General features: G+C 40.9%; 3 protein-coding genes across 4 annotated transcripts; all 3 read right to left on the bottom strand.

The window, feature by feature from the left end:
- Positions 1-428: 428 nt before the first annotated feature.
- On the bottom strand, positions 429-7,862 carry LOC144092155 (glycogenin-1-like). 2 transcript variants are annotated; one of them, XM_077624943.1, is made up of 7 exons: positions 7,719-7,862; positions 6,167-6,302; positions 5,920-6,094; positions 5,665-5,827; positions 2,729-2,855; positions 1,523-1,721; positions 429-1,238 (listed from the first exon to the last, which is right to left on the bottom strand). In XM_077624943.1, exons 1-7 carry the CDS (start codon positions 7,723-7,725, stop codon positions 1,062-1,064), a joined length of 984 nt encoding a protein of 327 aa, XP_077481069.1. In that variant the 5' UTR covers positions 7,726-7,862; the 3' UTR covers positions 429-1,061. The 2 variants fall into 2 exon arrangements, with proteins under 2 accessions (XP_077481069.1, XP_077481070.1); XM_077624944.1 differs by lacking the exon at positions 429-1,238 and adding an exon at positions 1,252-1,436 and having other exon boundaries at positions 1,524-1,721.
- An 891-nt stretch (positions 7,863-8,753) lies between these two features.
- Positions 8,754-12,087, bottom strand: cpb1 (carboxypeptidase B1 (tissue)). Its single transcript, XM_077624938.1, has 11 exons — positions 11,959-12,087; positions 11,378-11,453; positions 11,184-11,308; positions 10,948-11,047; positions 10,748-10,849; positions 10,584-10,688; positions 10,408-10,518; positions 10,236-10,326; positions 9,956-10,158; positions 9,371-9,455; positions 8,754-9,214 (listed from the first exon to the last, which is right to left on the bottom strand). The coding sequence occupies exons 1-11, from the start codon at positions 12,021-12,023 to the stop codon at positions 9,027-9,029; spliced, it is 1,251 nt and encodes a 416-aa protein (XP_077481064.1). The 5' UTR covers positions 12,024-12,087; the 3' UTR covers positions 8,754-9,026.
- A 1,080-nt stretch (positions 12,088-13,167) lies between these two features.
- On the bottom strand, positions 13,168-14,330 carry agtr1b (angiotensin II receptor, type 1b). The gene has a single exon (XM_077624499.1). The coding sequence runs from the start codon at positions 14,328-14,330 to the stop codon at positions 13,236-13,238; it is 1,095 nt and encodes a 364-aa protein (XP_077480625.1). The 3' UTR covers positions 13,168-13,235.
- Positions 14,331-16,867: the final 2,537 nt, after the last annotated feature.

Here is a 16,867-nt window from a genome sequence, read left to right as displayed (position 1 = left end):
GGTATATTACAAAGGTAGGTACTATACAGATTGATAAATTCATTGTTTACTACTAGTGTAGTTAGAAAAAATTCCTCGGCCACTAGAGCACGTTTGATTGCTTTTATTGAACAAAGATATCGCAGCACCTGTCATCTGTCTCGCATAGAAAGTGGCTGATATTTGCAATTTTGCACCCATAAAAGTCTCAGGACCAGTACTAAAGAATGTTAACAGCGACGCCTTGTGGACAAATGCACATCGAATGCATCGACTATTGTTAGTACATATGCATAAAGAATAGAATAGAATTTTGTGGTTGCTACTTAGCAAAGTATGTAAACATAGGAAAACAAGTGCAATGATAGTGTATATCTGATGTCATATAAACATGTTAACAGCTACGCAAACGGCATACATACCCTTGGGGAAAAATACACTTGAGACAATTTCCTTTATTTAGTTTTATTTTCCAAAGGTAGTATTTCCCATAAAAAAAAGTTATTATCATCCTAGTCAAGTAAAATGTTGACGTGTACAGCATAGTATGTGTATTGTGGTGAAGTTTCCTGAAGTAAACACTTGATTTGTTTAGTTCATAAGAACTTATGATGATTGTTTTTATAAAATAAGAAGGCAAAAAAAAAATCAAAGAATACAGGTAAATACTATATTTTGTGTAAAAAAAATGGAGAAAGGTTTTTTTTTCAACTGGTAATAAAACAGCCTTTGGCAAGCAAAACACAATTATAGCAGGTAAGTTTATTTTAACTCTGCCATCTTTGGAGAGTAAGCTGGTGATTGATATTAAAGTGCATCTCAATGCATTTTAATATGCACTAAAACTTCATGATGTATGTAATACAATTTACAAAATTAAACCTCTTTATGTATTCACTACACACGCCGCATGATTTCATAATTAGCTGATTAGATTTGCGCTAAACCAATACTCCCGAATTCAACTTCCCTAGAAATGATAGTTTTTAATTCAAACAAAAAAATAATTCTTACCGATATTCTTAAGTATTGAGATACACCTATGTTATTGTCGTGGCAGATTAAGCGCATTCCTCCACTCCTTATTTGAGGAAAGTATCAAGCTTCTTCTTGATATTGTCAAAGGAATCTGTGCCCATGTAATCCGCTTGGCCTTGCTCCCATTTTTGCTTGCGCTCTTCAGAAGACGGCTCCTGCTGCAGCGGCGTAGGTGAGAGGTGGAGCGCAGCGGCCGCGGACACGAGGCCCTCCTCCGAAGCCTGTAGAAATGCGTAAGAAGAAACCATGAGTTGAAACTGAAATACTAGGTAGTCAGCGTAAGGCGCAAAAGCTCCGGTGTGAAGTCATAACAAAACCATCATGCTTTGTTGCGCATCTTCCATACCTGGACGCTCCGAAAAGTAACCATGTCATTGTAGGGGAAGTTTACGGGAAAAGCAGCGACATCATCCACCATCAGAAGTGCATAACAATAATGGAAAATTACATCATCTGTCATGGATGAAAAGCAAATGATATCCCAAGATATGGACAGCATAGTTACCTGCTCGACATATTCCGAGTGGAAGGCCTGGTCTCCGTATTGCTCTTTTAGCATGGGCACCACGCTGCTGGAGTACAAGGCCCACCAGTCTAGCAGGAAGGAGGGGCTCCCAGAGTGCCCTTTGGCCTTGGCGTCCATACCCTGGCTCCAAGGTTTGGTCTTCCCCAGAAAGTGGACCACCTTGGCGTTGCCACCATAGCTAAAATAAGGTAGAGTCAATGTGTCAAAAAGGGATTTGGTTCTGGAAAACATTCTCGTCAGATATAATAATAATTACAATATATAATAATAATAAAAAATAACCCTTGTACAACTTAAATTATCCCATTATTTTTCTTTAAGATATTTAAATTTTCAATGTATTTTGCAATAATGGTATTTAAATCCGGAACATATGACTATATCCTTTTGAATTTTACATACCTTTTTTAAAATTTATGTTATGGGTCACTTCCAGTTCATTTGGGGGAATTATGGGTCTCATACTGTTGATTTTGGTTCAATTTCTCTCTCAATTATTCTAATTTGTAACATGCCAATATTAGTACTTTAACAATAATATCTGACTTAAACAAGATCAACGACTTGTGCAGTCGGGGTCAACGAGAAGTGACCTCACCATAGAATGAGCACATTTCCCCCCGCCTGTTTATGTTTATTCATCAGCCTAAGCGCTGCTAAGGCTGACAAGTGGCGACATGTGGAAACCCATTAATCACTGCAACAACAACTAAATCGCGTCCATCCTTGCCAATATGTTGCCAGGAAAAACAAAACCTAGAAGTAGTGATTTAGCTTCATCTGAAAGGGGATTACACTGCTACAAGGACAGAATAGTGGACGCACAATGACCTGGCAGAGTGGTAAACATAAAAGGTCTTTAAATAAACGGCTCTATTTGGGGATTTGCTATCAGCTGTTGGGGTGGAAACCCTAGCCGGAGTCGCAGGCATCCTCCTGCTCATCTCATTCCGAATTCCTCGTCAATTCCTTACCCACCGTCACGGCTTACCCAGATTCTTTGCTGTCTTCCTCCGCTACTACTAAGAACCTAATGCCCTATGCCTCTTTTCTCTATGCAGGAACTGAGTGCGGCATCCCACGTGATCCACTCGCAACCTTTAAACCGACACGAATACAGCCCCTGCCAACTCCAAGTATTCAAGGCACTCTACTGGTACGTCACTTAACGATTGAGGCGCGTACCGCTTGAAGGCCGGTAGATACGTATAAATGGCGATGCTGCTGAGGTTGTAGATGAACGGGAGGTGTTTGGAAATATCAGCCGTGGCCCAGTCGCTGAAAAAGCCGTTAAGTACTCCTTGGTCTCCCCCTGAAAAAGAGGTGACAGCCATGAAATAATGAGATAAAGTTTCTCCAACTGCCACACTAGTCTCTAGATCACATGATTGAAATTCTATTAAAGATTCCAAAGCAAGAGCAATTGGAGGTCAGCGGTTCAGTGTCCTGATGAGCAAAATCTAGTTCTTATCACCTGATCAATTAGATTAAAAAGGAAAGGTCAATCATCTGAAAGAATAGGTTAGTGTCACTGACTGAAGGAATATTTACAGGCAACTATTCTTATCTGTGATAGGCCGGAGTGAGCATTCTGCTTTCTAAAATGTCCTGACTTTTATAAGTAGTGATAGTTTTTGCAGTTGTTGACCAAGGCTTACAGTATGTGTCACATGAGCATTATATCTGACACCCAACCCGATTCCTCACTGTGGCAAATATCAAAGATCATGACTCGCTATGAATAGGGAGGCTTGCTTACTTTCGGCTCGCCATAAATTCACGTAAACGGAGTTTGACAATGACGCTTGTTGTTCGGGCAACGACCTCCTTGTCAACATACTTGAAACTTCTAGTCTTACATTGGATTTGGCAAACAACGGCACATTGTAAAGCATGTGAATATTCGAGTCCTAAACAAACTAAAAGTTCTTCAAAAGTACATCTTAATGTAAGTGAGTAATTCAAGTCCAAAGATGTTGTCAGTTTCCACCCACCCCTCAGGGCGACATTGTTGGGCAGGTAGCGTGCAGAGCCTTAATCTGAGTTTTTATTCCTATTTCATCTTGAAAATGACAAACAATCAGCCTAAAGTGAAAACATCCGAGCGGGCGCACCCTGGAATTTTGATTAGTTTTTACCATTCTTCACGGTTTAATTGCATCTGCGACGTTTCATGAGTCATTTTCCTACAGAAAAAAAAACAAAACCAACCCGCATTTACACTCAAAGCATCTGTTAAATGCCAACGGGGGTTGTCTCACACTTTTAAAGATTAAAATGGCTATAATGTCTTTGGTTGTTAATTGCCCCTTACCCCATTATAGAAGCCATATCCAACGTCCCGTAGTGAAATATTCCGCAAATAATGCTTGTAAGTCATCAAGCGAGGAAGGTAGTTAGTTTCGGCGTCTTAATTGACTTCTGTTGCTTTAGAAAAGTTCAAAGCGCATCGTTTCATCCCTCATTTGGTTTATGGCATTGATACCTAGTGCAGTTTACCGCTTCCTTTTTTTTTCACCCCCAACAAAATAACATTATCCCTCAAGGGACAGAAATAATTCAGGTAACGCACCAGCACCACTTTATGGATATTTGCAGTCAACTTTGAGCCCCTAAACCGTACTCACAGCTGACTTGCATAAATGCAATGTGTAAGAGAGTTTAAAGTGTACTTTGTTCGTGTTGTACTTCTTATTTTAGTAGTGATGCAGCAATTTTTCCGCATAATACAGCATGTAGGGGTTGCTTAGATTAAAAAAAAGGAAAAAATGTTAATCTTTTTGGTTTGAGATGTGGTTCTTTTCTCGCCAATGTATTGCTATATATCAATGTAGCACTGAGCCCCCACATGCTGTCATAAAACCGGATTCCACCGCTATCTTTTTAAAAATATCATTCATAATCTGTTGCTTGATGGCGAGCCAAGCGTCATTCAAACACAAAGGCCAATGCGCCTTCCAGTCATAACTTAGCCCACACAAAATCTCTATGTGGAACAACAGCTATAACTTTTTGATGGATTGATGTGCACACCCCCCGGGTCCCCAGAGCCCAAGTCATTTACAGTACAGAGATTGTCCCTTAGCAAGGACATGTGAAAAACCTCAGAAGACTGTGAGTTGAAGGGGTGGGCCTTGTCCATGAGGCAATAGGCTTGATAAAGGCCTTAGTTGGAGCAAAAAGACCAAGCCTGCTTTAGTGTCGTGTTACTGAGGACTCGTGTGACAAGAAAGGGTCATAAGACAAGGTATCACTTAAGCTCTTTCAGGTCTGACAAATGACACAGGTACATGTCTGTGTTAATGGATGGATCTAAAATGCTATAGGGCCACGGCGCAAGATTCAAGCTGGAAGACTTTGCTCACGTGCTATGAATCATCTAAATCCAGCATGATGTTCCTTTGTCAATAATGGCACTATTCATAGAAAGGCAGATAGTAAGCAGGATTGCTTCGCCTTGCCCAATGACTGATTTAGTTTAGAGTTATCTAAACTGAGCAGTTGAACATCCCTAAAGCCATACCATTTGTAATTCAGTTTAAGGAAAAAGAAAACACTGAGTCGTATTACCGTATTACATTCATTGCAAGGAACTTTTTTTTAAATGACATACTTTATTCATAATCATATTGTATTCTCTTTATGGTTTTACTACTAACAGTGATCAATTTGTTTGGAACTAAAGCTTTAAAAAAACTGCTTATTTTTCCCCTTTTGGTTACAATGCCAGTTCAGATAATAACTTATAGTTTATGAATTATTGTATTCAATTCCTACGATGACTACAAGTGTATCACTAATCTATACAAAAGCATTAGGAAGGTTATAATCAAAATAAGGAATGATCTAAAAGGTATCAGTATAGAAAACAATCAGACTCTTCGACTGCTTAATGCACACTAATTGGAACCACAAACGTCAGTTTTACCCAGAACGTAGTCAACCTAAAGCTCCAAAACAAGAAACAAACCACAATGTACGTACTCTGACGTCCACACGCCCTTGTATAATGCGATGCAAATATAAAAATAAAACCATGATGCTATTGATTTTATACACTTAAACCCCCACTAATACAAAAATAAATTCAAACCGTACGCAATATGTGCAGACTGGCTTACCGTCAAAGCTGCCGTGTTCTGTGCAGTACTGAAGCAGTTTGTCATAAGTCTCCACAGACGGACGAAAAACAAACACGCCAGAGTTGAAGCAGTCGGGCCAGCCAGGATCGGGGGCAGCTGACAGTTCTTCTCTGTCAAAGAGCTCATCTATATTCGAAAGCACCTGAGAAGTAGATGTAAACAGAAAGGCGGACAACATGTCTCAAACACATTTTTTTTTCCATTTAGTGGTGTTACTTGATCTCGTAGTCTCACCAGAGTGTCTGCGTCCATGAAGACACACTTTGAGTAATGTGTAAGTGCCCAGCAGTGGAGTTTGGTAAAGGTGACACCCAATTCAGGCCTCTGCATCAGCGCCAGATGGGCCGTGTCTTTGCTGTCTAAAACGTCGACCAGGCGTACTTCATCGAAGATCTTCTTTAGCACGGACCTGATGGTTTTTCAAGGGTCAAAGAAAAACACAGGGACTGCTGTTTTGGATTGGAATGGCGCTTTTCCTTACTGGCATGGTTCTGATACATGTGGCCCGATGAGGGCTGCCAACTTTTTGGAGGTTTTGTGGCGGCGCAGAGACTGGCCCAGAACCATGGCTCCCATTGCATAGTTGTCATTGGTAGCTAATGTCACGAAAGCCTGGTCTGTGGAGAAAGAAGACATCAAGAAAGCATTTTTTTTCTTTGAACTTGGAAAAATTCTGGGCAATATTGAGGGGCGATTAAAATTTCCTATAAGCCGAAAGTCCATCTACCATCTTTCCTGCCAATATAAAGGAACTTTGTTGTTGAAATGATGCAATGGAGGCTGTAAGGAGAAATGTCTGGCCACACCTCCATTCTACCACACCCCCTTTTCTATTGGTGCAATGCTGTGTTGGCAATGTACATGTGCTCAACCAACCTTTTAGAGAAAACATCTTGCTATTTTCTATCCGATAAATGTTCCCTTTTGTGCTTTCAAATCATATATTTGGTATTTTTAAAATAATTTTACATGCTCTAAAAATTTATTTTCCATGTCCTTTTTGAAAAGCAAGGTAAGAATTTGCAGTATGATTCTGAAACATTAATTGCATTGGTAAGTTTTCTTGAGCTTTGTGAAGTTGTAATGAGTGACAACTCGTTACATCCAATATTTAATTGAAACGCCACCACAACAGATAATTAGTTTTTGTTATTGTTTTCAACTTGGTCTCATCAGGGATTGCTACAGCTCGTCCCGCACATGATTTCTTTGGCACGATCTTTCTGCCAGATGCCCATCCCTGATGCAACCCACCCATTTTATATCTCGACTTAAGACCAGCTGAGTCTGGGTTAAATGTTAGCAGACAATAATAAACATAAATAATTCATGCTGCTCATTTTGGCATCCATTTTACTTTCACGTTTACACACCAAATCCAAGCCAACTTCCCTCTATTACATGACATCACAACCATTTTTCTCGACTTTACAGCAACTTGAGAAAATACAAATACACATTATACCGGCCCAGACATGCCATTGGTCATGTTAATAATGACGAAAAGTGACTCATTTCAAATATGATGCCTGACAAAGTCCCAACCTCTGCCTGTAAATGTACATTAACTGAGATTTAAAACACTGGTATCTTCCCCCAAAACTCTCCTGAACATACATAATTTTTGTTGTGACTACAACCCACGCAATGACATCATAGCTGCCACTACCATGACCACGCACAAAAGCCCCCCCCACACAAGCTTGCACCCATACACTGCCTATTCTCATCTCTCATCTCACTTTCCTCACTAGGGTCTCGGGGGGTGCTTGAGCTTATCCCAGCTGACTTCAGGCCATAGGTGGGGGACACCCTGAATTGGTGGCCAGCCAATCGCAGGGCACAAGGAGACAGAGGACAACCATGCACGCTCACACTCATACCTAGGGGCAATTTAGAGTTTCCAATCAGCCTACCATGCGTGTCTTTGGAATGTGGGAGGAAACCGGAGTACCCGGAGAAAACCCACACAGGCCCAGGGAGAACATGCAAATTCCCATGGCAAAAAAACGTTTATTTAAGTAGTCACATACCTGCCATGATTTTGAGGAAGAAAGTCCCAGCTACGTCTTCGTAGCTTCTTGGACAGGACCAATGCACGCACGTAAGGACGCACGCGCACAGTCAAGCAGCTTTGCCGTGGAAGTTAAAAGGAGCAACTAAAGTATACCGAGGTGCATTTATAGCAGGGGCATAGTGGTCAGCATCATGTGACTGGGTAGGGGGGGGTTGCTTGGGGTAGTGTCCTGTCCACACTCTGCACTTACGTCAACACATTCTACTTTGAGGAATGCTTCCAGAATCAAATCAAACTGACTCAAAATCATATACTTTATCTTTTAGAAAACCTTGACATTGCTAGTTGCCCATGTAGTTCGATGCAAGTGCAAAATACAGTGATGACAACCCTATTAATAGGTTTTAACTCAAAGTTGTATGAATGCGTTTGCTGTTTTAATTTTTAAAAAAAAGTTCCCCATGACTGTGATGCTCTAGCGTCATCTTGTGGGTATGGAGAAATAAAGTAATGCATTGGAGTCAGTTTGAACTAAATCACACTTTACAATCAACAAAAAAATTAAACTTTTGTCCTACTCTACCCAGAGTTCAAAGTTCTCTTGGCATTTTAATTAAAGGTTCTGTGACTTTTAAGCATCAGTCATCCATTTTTTTTCCTGTTGCCATTTTTCCAAACAAAGAATATTAAGACCGGACAAACCTCTACACAAAATGCAGTTTGTTTGTTTGTTTTGTAAACCCAAATGATGGTATTCCATATATCACTCAGAGCTTTTAGTTAAGATTTTTCTGTATTTTACCCAAGTTTGCTTTTGTACATTTAATGTATCATACTCACAAGCCCTTTCAAGTTAAAATCACCAATATATCCTAAACATTATTGACAGAAATAGAGGGCCCAAAAATCTAATTTTGGAGGCATGGAAGGGACATGTTGGCTCTGGTCTTTTACTTTAAGAATTGTCAGTTTATTTCACTCCCCACATAATATATTTTAAATTGAATGCAGTGGAGCTTGCTTCGTGATTTTACTCCGTATATATTAACGTTTTATTCTATACTTTCCCCTCCCATCAGACAAAGCGGCCGACACTCTATTATCATACTCGCATACAGCTTTTCTTCAGCACATGGGGATGGATCATTGATTTTATTATTCGCACTCATCTTGACATTCTGTCAAGCACAGCGCGGAAACATGGCGGGTGGTGACCGTTTCCATGACTACGGGGCTCGAGACGGTGGAGAGGTTGCCAGGGGCTGGGGGCGCCGGAGAACCGGTTGGCAGGGGTCCTGGGCTTCTTTCTTCCAGCTCCTTTTTTTTAATAGAGGTTCTTCTGCACGTAGCCGGCGATGTACTTGACGGCCAGCATGGTCTCCTCGCACGTGGGCTTGATTTGAGACGCGGGCAGCATGAAGCCGTAACGACCGGTGTCGCGCAGCTCGAAGGTGAAGGAGTATTTTATACCCAGGTCGTAGGCCCAGTCGTCAGAGCCACCGGCAGCGGGGTCTGAGGTCACACAGGCAGGGCCAGTTAATCAAAAGAAGCCATGTATGCTTTTCGACAAGGAGATACTGTCAAGCCATGGTTGGATTATTGCTTAACATAAAAACCAAGGTCAGTTTTAACCAAAACTGAATGCGACAGCACTTCGGTTTTACTCACAGATGGTCGCTGCACCAGGTCCGCTGGTATAGCGGGTTCCATAGAGTCCGCGGAGAGCGTTAGACGCTCCCTGAGCAATCTTCATCTGTATTAAAAGAGGGGAAAACAATTTAACTATTATCAGTTGACAGATCTAAATCAGTTTTAACAAACGAACGTGACATTTGAGTTAGAGTAAACCATAACTATCAAGAACTGACACATGAAATCAAATAGAAAGGAACTTGCATGTACTTCGATTGCTTCACAGGTTGTGTTTAAAGACTGAAATGGAGCCATGAATGAAATCCAGATGATAACAGCAAAAGACATCTATAGCAACATGCCACACATTTTCACGGAAATTGCGGTAGTGCCTGACAGGAAATGAAGGGCGAGAAATGCACGCTCGGGAAATGAGGGTTTTCTTTTTTTGTTCTTCATCCCCATTAAAGTGTCAGATGAGAATACTGAAAACCATGAGTGCGCTGGAGATGAGATGCAAGTGTTAACTAACATAATCCTCCCCGCCGGGAGCCTCAAGAGGTGCCGCGACAGATACTTGTTCGCTAATGTGCTTTCTAAGAGGACATCTGGGATACTCACCAGTTCACTGTGGTGGACGGCATCGTCGTAGGTGTACGAGTAGGGGAAGAGGAGCAGCTGCGAGTAAGAGTGGATGGTGATGTAGGCCTTGATGGCGGACTTGTTTCTGCGGATAAAGTCGGCCACATTCTTGACCTCGATCTCAGACTCGGGTCTGTAGCCACAGAAGGTATCGCTACAGGGGCTGCTGGAGGCTCCAATGGCTAGAATAATGACCTTCGTTATTGTCTTTCAGTAGTTTAGAGATGCAGTGGGTATCAGAATCATTCATGGTACTTACTGCACCAGCCAGCGTTCCAGTTCCTGTTGGGATCGGCACCGATACAGCTAGATCCAGATTTCCTGGAGCGAGTTTTCCTCCACATTCTGTTCTAAAAAGCAGACAAGGCAAGCACAGTCTGTTATGGTTTTTCGACGTAAGCCTTGCCGGGCAGTGGGCTAGTTGTGGGTACCCTCTTGTGAGTGTAGTCATAGCCGTCAATGTTGAAGACGGGAAGGACGTAGACGTCCATCTGGTTGAGCAGATTGGTCATCTGGGAATCTTTGCCGTAGGTGGACAGTGCCTGTGGAGGAAAATCTTTTGGAAAATTCCCTCTTTTTTTCCTAGCTCAAGTTCTTTGTGTCTTACCTCCTGGACAAACCATTGGCAGAAAGCAGGGGAGATCCATTCTCTTGCGTGGATGCCGCAGTCCATGAAGATGGCGGGCTTGGTGGAGCTGCTCTTCTTACCGATCTGGGATGGCAAACATTTGAGTTAAAAAAAGAAAGAAAGAAAAAGGGTTTAATGGATACCTTAAGGAGAGTCATGGTGCGTCCCTCGTAGGTTTTCCCAATGACTTGTTTGCTGATCAGATTTGGGTTGGACGAAGAAATAGATGCAATCCAGGCCTGGACCTGCAAACAAAACAGCATACTTAATGAGGCCTCTATTTTAGGCCGTCCTCCGCAATTAAAATACATTCTAATGCTTTTTCCAAGATTTTTGATCTTACTTTGTCCCAGCTGTTGTAATTGGTATAGCTGTGGCTTCTAGGCGAAGGTTGATTATCAGACTGTTCCTCAACAGCAGCTTGCATATCGTCAATCAGGACCCTGTCGGGAGATTAACAGAACAGTCGTATTTTGCAAAAGTGCTAAAATATTTTTGCTGGATGTACATCATTGTTACATGTTTGATTGACACATAATTTATACTTATGCAGAAATTTTAGTCAAGTCTGTAACTCACTCGTGCTTTATGTTACTTCGCAGCAACATGGTGTGCACCATTTCACGGTACATGGCGGGTACACGAAGGTCCACGTCGGTGTCGATGGTCACCCACTCTGCGCTCTCGGGGCTCCAGAAGTCAAGCTACAAATTGGCCATAGAGTTAATACCACAACATCCCACATGAAGGTAAGTTTAATATCAAAGTTATACCTCAATGGATTGTGCCAATTCCTGGATGGCCGTTACATGTTCGTCATACTCTGGTTTCAGCCGCAACACTTGGTCGCTTGAATGGGGGAAAAATGTTAAGGTTGTCCATCCAGTTTCCTCATTAAAGGCCAGAAAAATCAAGATAGCGACGCTCATACAGAATTGTTACTGTTGAACCATTTAAATCTTTCGTAAAAATACTCTATAGCCTTAGATAAGGTGAAAGCCAATATTATGCCTTTTCAAAATATAGTCATTCTCAACTTTGATTGGTATTGACTGCAAAATTCAAGAAACTGCTCTCGGTATGATGCAATGCAGTTCAACGACAATGATAAACTGCGTCACAGTGGGGGTAAAAAAAAAGCTCTAAAATGACAACTTTGTTTGCCGGCACGCAGAAAATTGCAATGCTCTGAGTTGACGGGAGGCTAATTGAACTAGATCAGAACCCTACGTTGCCATGATGGATCCCAGGCAGTTGTCACAGTATGATTAACTATGATTTTGCTCAGCATGTCTCACACCCGCGGGAAAAAAAAGTATAATTGTCTTTTCTTTGGAAGATTGGGAAATCTTACCCATCAAAGCGAGTGATGTCAGCCAGGCCGAAGGCAACCAGTCCCAAAAGTAGGAGGACCCTCATGTTGGCAAGTGGGCCCAACGTGGCCTTTGGGTGGCTTTATATGCCCCAGTTCGACCCTTCCCGCACACCATTTGCAATCAGTATTTCCATGCATCAGTCAATCATTAATCGGGGAGAGGTGCTTAAACTTCCGATATGAACATTTTTAGAATGATGACACATTTTATTATTAACTTAGTGACTGAAAAAGACTCTCTTCGATGTTCTAGTTTATTCATATTCTCACATATTCACAACTGTACACATAGGCAGTAGAAAACATTATATCAACATATTTAAATACCACAAAGAACAACCACCCATATGGACATTTTTTTTGTACATCATGCTACCACCAAGTTTTCATTACATTTTTTGACATTTACACAAGAAACATATTAGACAATACATTTACCGTATAGCATCCCAGATATTTTTACGCATTACAGTACATTTACATCATATTTAGTTTTTCATTTTACATATCACTACTTAATTCTGTCGAAGGAGCAACCGAGCACATGAAACAATTTATAGCTGGAAGCATGAGTGTTTTCTGCATGATCCATTGGCTTGTAATGCATACAAACAGCACACTAATTTTTAACACCCTTAATAAAAATGTGTTCAATCTAGAACACCTAATACCAGTTTAACCGTTCGACAAACAAAACCCGTGCCTGAAATTGAACAGGAATTTCACAATCTTTGGAAGGAGACATTTTAGGGCTCGAACCTGGTCAACACTTCAGTGACTTTTTTTGTTTGTTTTAAAAGCAGTTGTGACTGTAAATATGAATATAGCTTGTTTTTAGTGAGTTTCAGTAATGAGGCAAAAATTAGTCTCGTGTCATTATGTGTAACCCTACGCATCTGGCTGACATGTTGTAGCAATTACCATTGTTTTCTACTTGGATCGAAATAAAAAATAACGTTCATAAATTTCAGAAAAGCCAGAGCCAACCGATTATCAGGTCCTTGTCAAAGTTGATCGCAGAGGAAGGAATAGAATATGCTGGAATTCAGTCTTCTGATTGGTTTACATGTATTCCATTAAGTGGGATACACTTTATTACATGCCTATATTCCGGATTGACAAGCATGCCACTAGACATCAAGACAGTTTTTGCATGCTGCAGTACTTGGAGTGTTGTTTTTGTTTTTTTCCAACTGTGGAATGCCTTCGTTTGCCACCGTAATCAAGAGCAAGCCCATTTCCTCACTCTCCCCCAGTTACTTGCCGTCGCACGAAGCCTTGCTCTTGTAAGCTGTTAGGCTCAGCGCCTCGGAAGCCCGGAAGGACAGGGCGCTCATCTTGGAGCTGATGCTCGGATGCGCCCCGTGGGGTCCGACGGGGGAACAACGTAGCAGCCGTTGACAGTTTTTGCGGAAGTTGCGTCCCACGAAGCCGTAAACGATAGGGTTGACGCAACTGTTCAGGTAGGCAAGACAGATGGTAAAAGGCATGGCGGTGTCGATGATTTCCACCATGGCGCAGTTCTCCACCTGCATTAGTTGGGTGAGAACCTGCAGGAAATGGAAGACCTGGTGCGGCATCCAGCACAGGAAAAACGCCAGGACGGCGGCGGCGAGCATGCGTAGCACCTCGTCGTCGCGAGACCTAGAGCTTTTCTGGATGTGTCTGGCGCCCACCAGCGCTCGCCCGATCAGGCAGTAACACGTGATGATGATGACGAAGGGCACCAGGAAGCCCATTAGGCTCTTCATCAGACTGATAGCTAGCAGGAGACCTTTCAGCCTCATGTTTTTCTCACCAGTCGTGTGCAAGACGCCGCACAAGGTTTTGTTGGAGTTAGCAACGTGGATCACGTCCCGCGTTATTGCCGTGGGCACGCTGAGGACGAAGGCTACCAGCCAGATCACCACGCAGGTGATGCGGGCGTACACCACCGTGCGGAAGCGGCGGGACCGCACCGGATGCGCGATGGCTAGGTAGCGGTCGATGCTGAGCGCCGTGAGGAAAAAGGTGCTGGTGTACAGGTTGAAGATGACCAAACCCGCGCTGGTCTTGCACAGGAATCCTCCGAATGGCCAGTGGTAGCCCGTAGCGGCGAACGTGGCCCACATGGGCAGCGTGATGAGGAAGGTGAGGTCGGATACCGCCAGGTTGAGCACGAAGATATTAGCCACTGTCTTGAGTTTCATGTAGCAGTAGATTACCGCTACCACCATGCTGTTACCCACCACGCCGATCACAAAATTGCAACTGTAGACGATGGGCACCAACGTGAAGATGAATTTATGATTTCCAGACATGCCACATGTCAAGTTTATCGCCTTCGTCACCCCTGCCGTGACGTTCTCCATTTTTCTTGTTGTTTTTTTCCCCCGTCTGTTTGTCCGCTACCAGACTGTAAAAAAGGCCTTGGGTGAGAGGCCCTCAACCCGTCCTGTGAAGGAAATAAAAAAGAAAAGCAATGTTAGACTTTTCCACACTGTAAAAATAATAGCCCTTTCCAGTATGAGTGCTTTTGGAGTTCTGAAAAAGGAAAGTATTTTGAGTGTGAGGACGATTGCCACCTCTGGCACCAATACGCTCCATTAATGCTAAATCCACACGGAAGTGTTCACCCCTTTCACACAAGCTCATTAAAGAGCCCCACATTAAAACCATCCTTACGCTTTATGCTACCTCGCTAAAAGAGGACGCCATGAAAAAACAGATGTCACCGCCATTATATTCCAAGAATGCTCCTCGGGAATGTCGTTACTCAGATGCTCAACGTCCCGACTCCTCGTTTAATAGTTCCTCCGTTAATGAAGGGCGACATTCTGTCCATCTGGGTGGACCCCAAACTCCCAGAAGGATAACATTATTAATAAGTAGACGATCCAATTTCTGTAGTAATTGGACATTAACGCTGAAGCTCGACATGGTTTAAATGTAGCGTGAGACGCATAACGTGACAAAAGGTCAGACAAAAATGTGATAAGAGGGAAAAGAATATTCTGGTTGTCCGATGAGAGAAATGCTCACTCAAAGTCTTGCTTTTAGATTTAAAAAAAAAAAGATTGTTTAATTAAATAGCGACGACATTTAAAAAGACATAAATGATTGGACAAAAGACACACAAATAATGGGACAATGAATGCGCAGGTTTTACACATTCTTAAAACACTAGAAATATATTCAACAAAATAGCATTAATTATCAGTCTAGTTTACTGCAGTGGCAAGATTCATTTCATACAATAACATGATTGGTTAAGGTGATTACTTGAAAGATTTGAATACACATTAAAAAATAAACCAATGGAAAGCATTAGTAAATAACAATTATTTCTCAAAAATGTGAAAAAAAGTAAAATACCTCTGGTCCATTATTCAGGGTAAAAGAGTACAAACATTTAAAAAAAGGCTAAACTAGATATCAATTCAATTTCTTTCAAATATTTTTAAGGAAGATCCAACAAAGTTTGAAAGGTGCTCAAATTTAGCTAAAAATGTTACCTCTTTCCATCAATAATAATATTTTTTTAAGCCTATTTACATTTTGGTTCTAAAATTCCCCACCCAAAAATAACAGATGTGTGTGTTTAACTAAATGTATAGTTTGTTGAACAGATGGTGCTTGAAGAGTATTTTTTTAATGTCCAGACAGGCAGCATCAGGGACTTAAGTTTCCATTCAGGCCTCTGTGCATTACGTGCTACCAAGCTCGACTAAGCACGCCATTAAAACACGGAAGGTATACGAACGAAGACACTTTTCTAAATGCTCGCTTCAAAAAATTGTGTCCCAGCGTGAGAACTTCTAATCAGCTTGCACCTACACAAACAAGACAGTCGGGATTTGTTTCCCTGGAAACTTCTTTTTACCCGGTGAGAAAATCAAACCTGCGCATAGCGGAAAAATGGCCTGAAGGCTGGCATTTGCTTCCATTTGTCCAGGGAGGAAAGACCAAATATAATAAAAGCCAACCTTCTTTTTATGTCCAATGTATCTGCCTCATTAGATACCTAAAAATAAAAGTTGTAGCTGACCAGAAAACGGTCTGCGGGGATAACTCCATGTTTTTTTTTTAAAGACAGTTTTGCGGGAGGTTATTTTTACTTGTATTATTTTCACTCAATGTCATTTTTTTGCAATAGTGCCACAAGTTCAAACTCTGTCAAATCTCACAATATTGAAGGCAGATAATGGCAAACATGGTATTAAATTACCATGTATATGCACTAGTACTCAACCTAAAAAAAAGTGAAAAATACGAGTGCAATTAAGTGCAAAGTCCCTAAAGCACTGTCATTTTGCAAAGGGCTAAAACTAAGGTTGAGTTGTAAAACCATTGAATTAATGCCAAAACAAGAAAAAGCCTTGCCTGGATGGGGAATATTCAGATAAGCTATTGGACAGGTTTTGCCACCAGATGGCGATAATTTTAAACGTAGAAGGAACATACTAACTGGACCATTGAATGAAGTGATAATTCGTTTTTTTACATGTATTTTTTGAACAGTCATCTATGAGTAACCCAAATTATTGAAATACTTGAAAATATACGTATCTTTTTTATTCATATTCAATTATCAATCAATAACTTTTATCTTAAATATATATAAATACATTTTACATGAAAAAAACATCATATATTTTTAGAGATAATTTATATATAAATATGTATAGGTATGCATATGCATGTATATATGTATAGATGCGTGTATATATGTATATATGCGTATATATATATATATATATATATATATATATATATATATATATATATATATATATATATATATATATATATATATATATATATATATATATATATATATATATATATATATATATATATATATATATATATATATATATATATATATATATAAGTTTATAATATATCT

The sequence above is a fragment of the Stigmatopora argus genome, chromosome 17, assembly GCF_051989625.1.
Source record: "Stigmatopora argus isolate UIUO_Sarg chromosome 17, RoL_Sarg_1.0, whole genome shotgun sequence".
Taxonomy (NCBI): domain Eukaryota; kingdom Metazoa; phylum Chordata; class Actinopteri; order Syngnathiformes; family Syngnathidae; genus Stigmatopora; species Stigmatopora argus.
Note: the sequence above shows the minus strand (reverse complement) of the source record. Positions and strands in the feature narration are given on the sequence as shown.

Excerpts from the sequence above, each read along its gene's own strand:
- LOC144092155 (XM_077624943.1), bottom strand. Across the intron at positions 6,095-6,166 it reads CATGTATCAGAACCATGCCA|GTCCGTGCTAAAGAAGATCT; the intron begins GTAAGGAAAAGC and ends AAAAACCATCAG. Across the intron at positions 1,722-2,728 it reads TATCTACCGGCCTTCAAGCG|CTATGGTGGCAACGCCAAGG; the intron begins GTACGCGCCTCA and ends ACCTTATTTTAG.
- cpb1 (XM_077624938.1), bottom strand. The coding sequence starts at position 12,023 with ATGAGGGTCCTCCTACTTTTGGGACTGGTTGCCTTCGGCCTGGCTGAC. Across the intron at positions 11,309-11,377 it reads AATTGGCACAATCCATTGAG|CTTGACTTCTGGAGCCCCGA; the intron begins GTATAACTTTGA and ends GCCAATTTGTAG. Across the intron at positions 10,159-10,235 it reads CTGGAACGCTGGCTGGTGCA|CCATTGGAGCCTCCAGCAGC; the intron begins GTAAGTACCATG and ends TCATTATTCTAG.
- agtr1b (XM_077624499.1), bottom strand. The coding sequence starts at position 14,330 with ATGGAGAACGTCACGGCAGGGGTGACGAAGGCGATAAACTTGACATGT.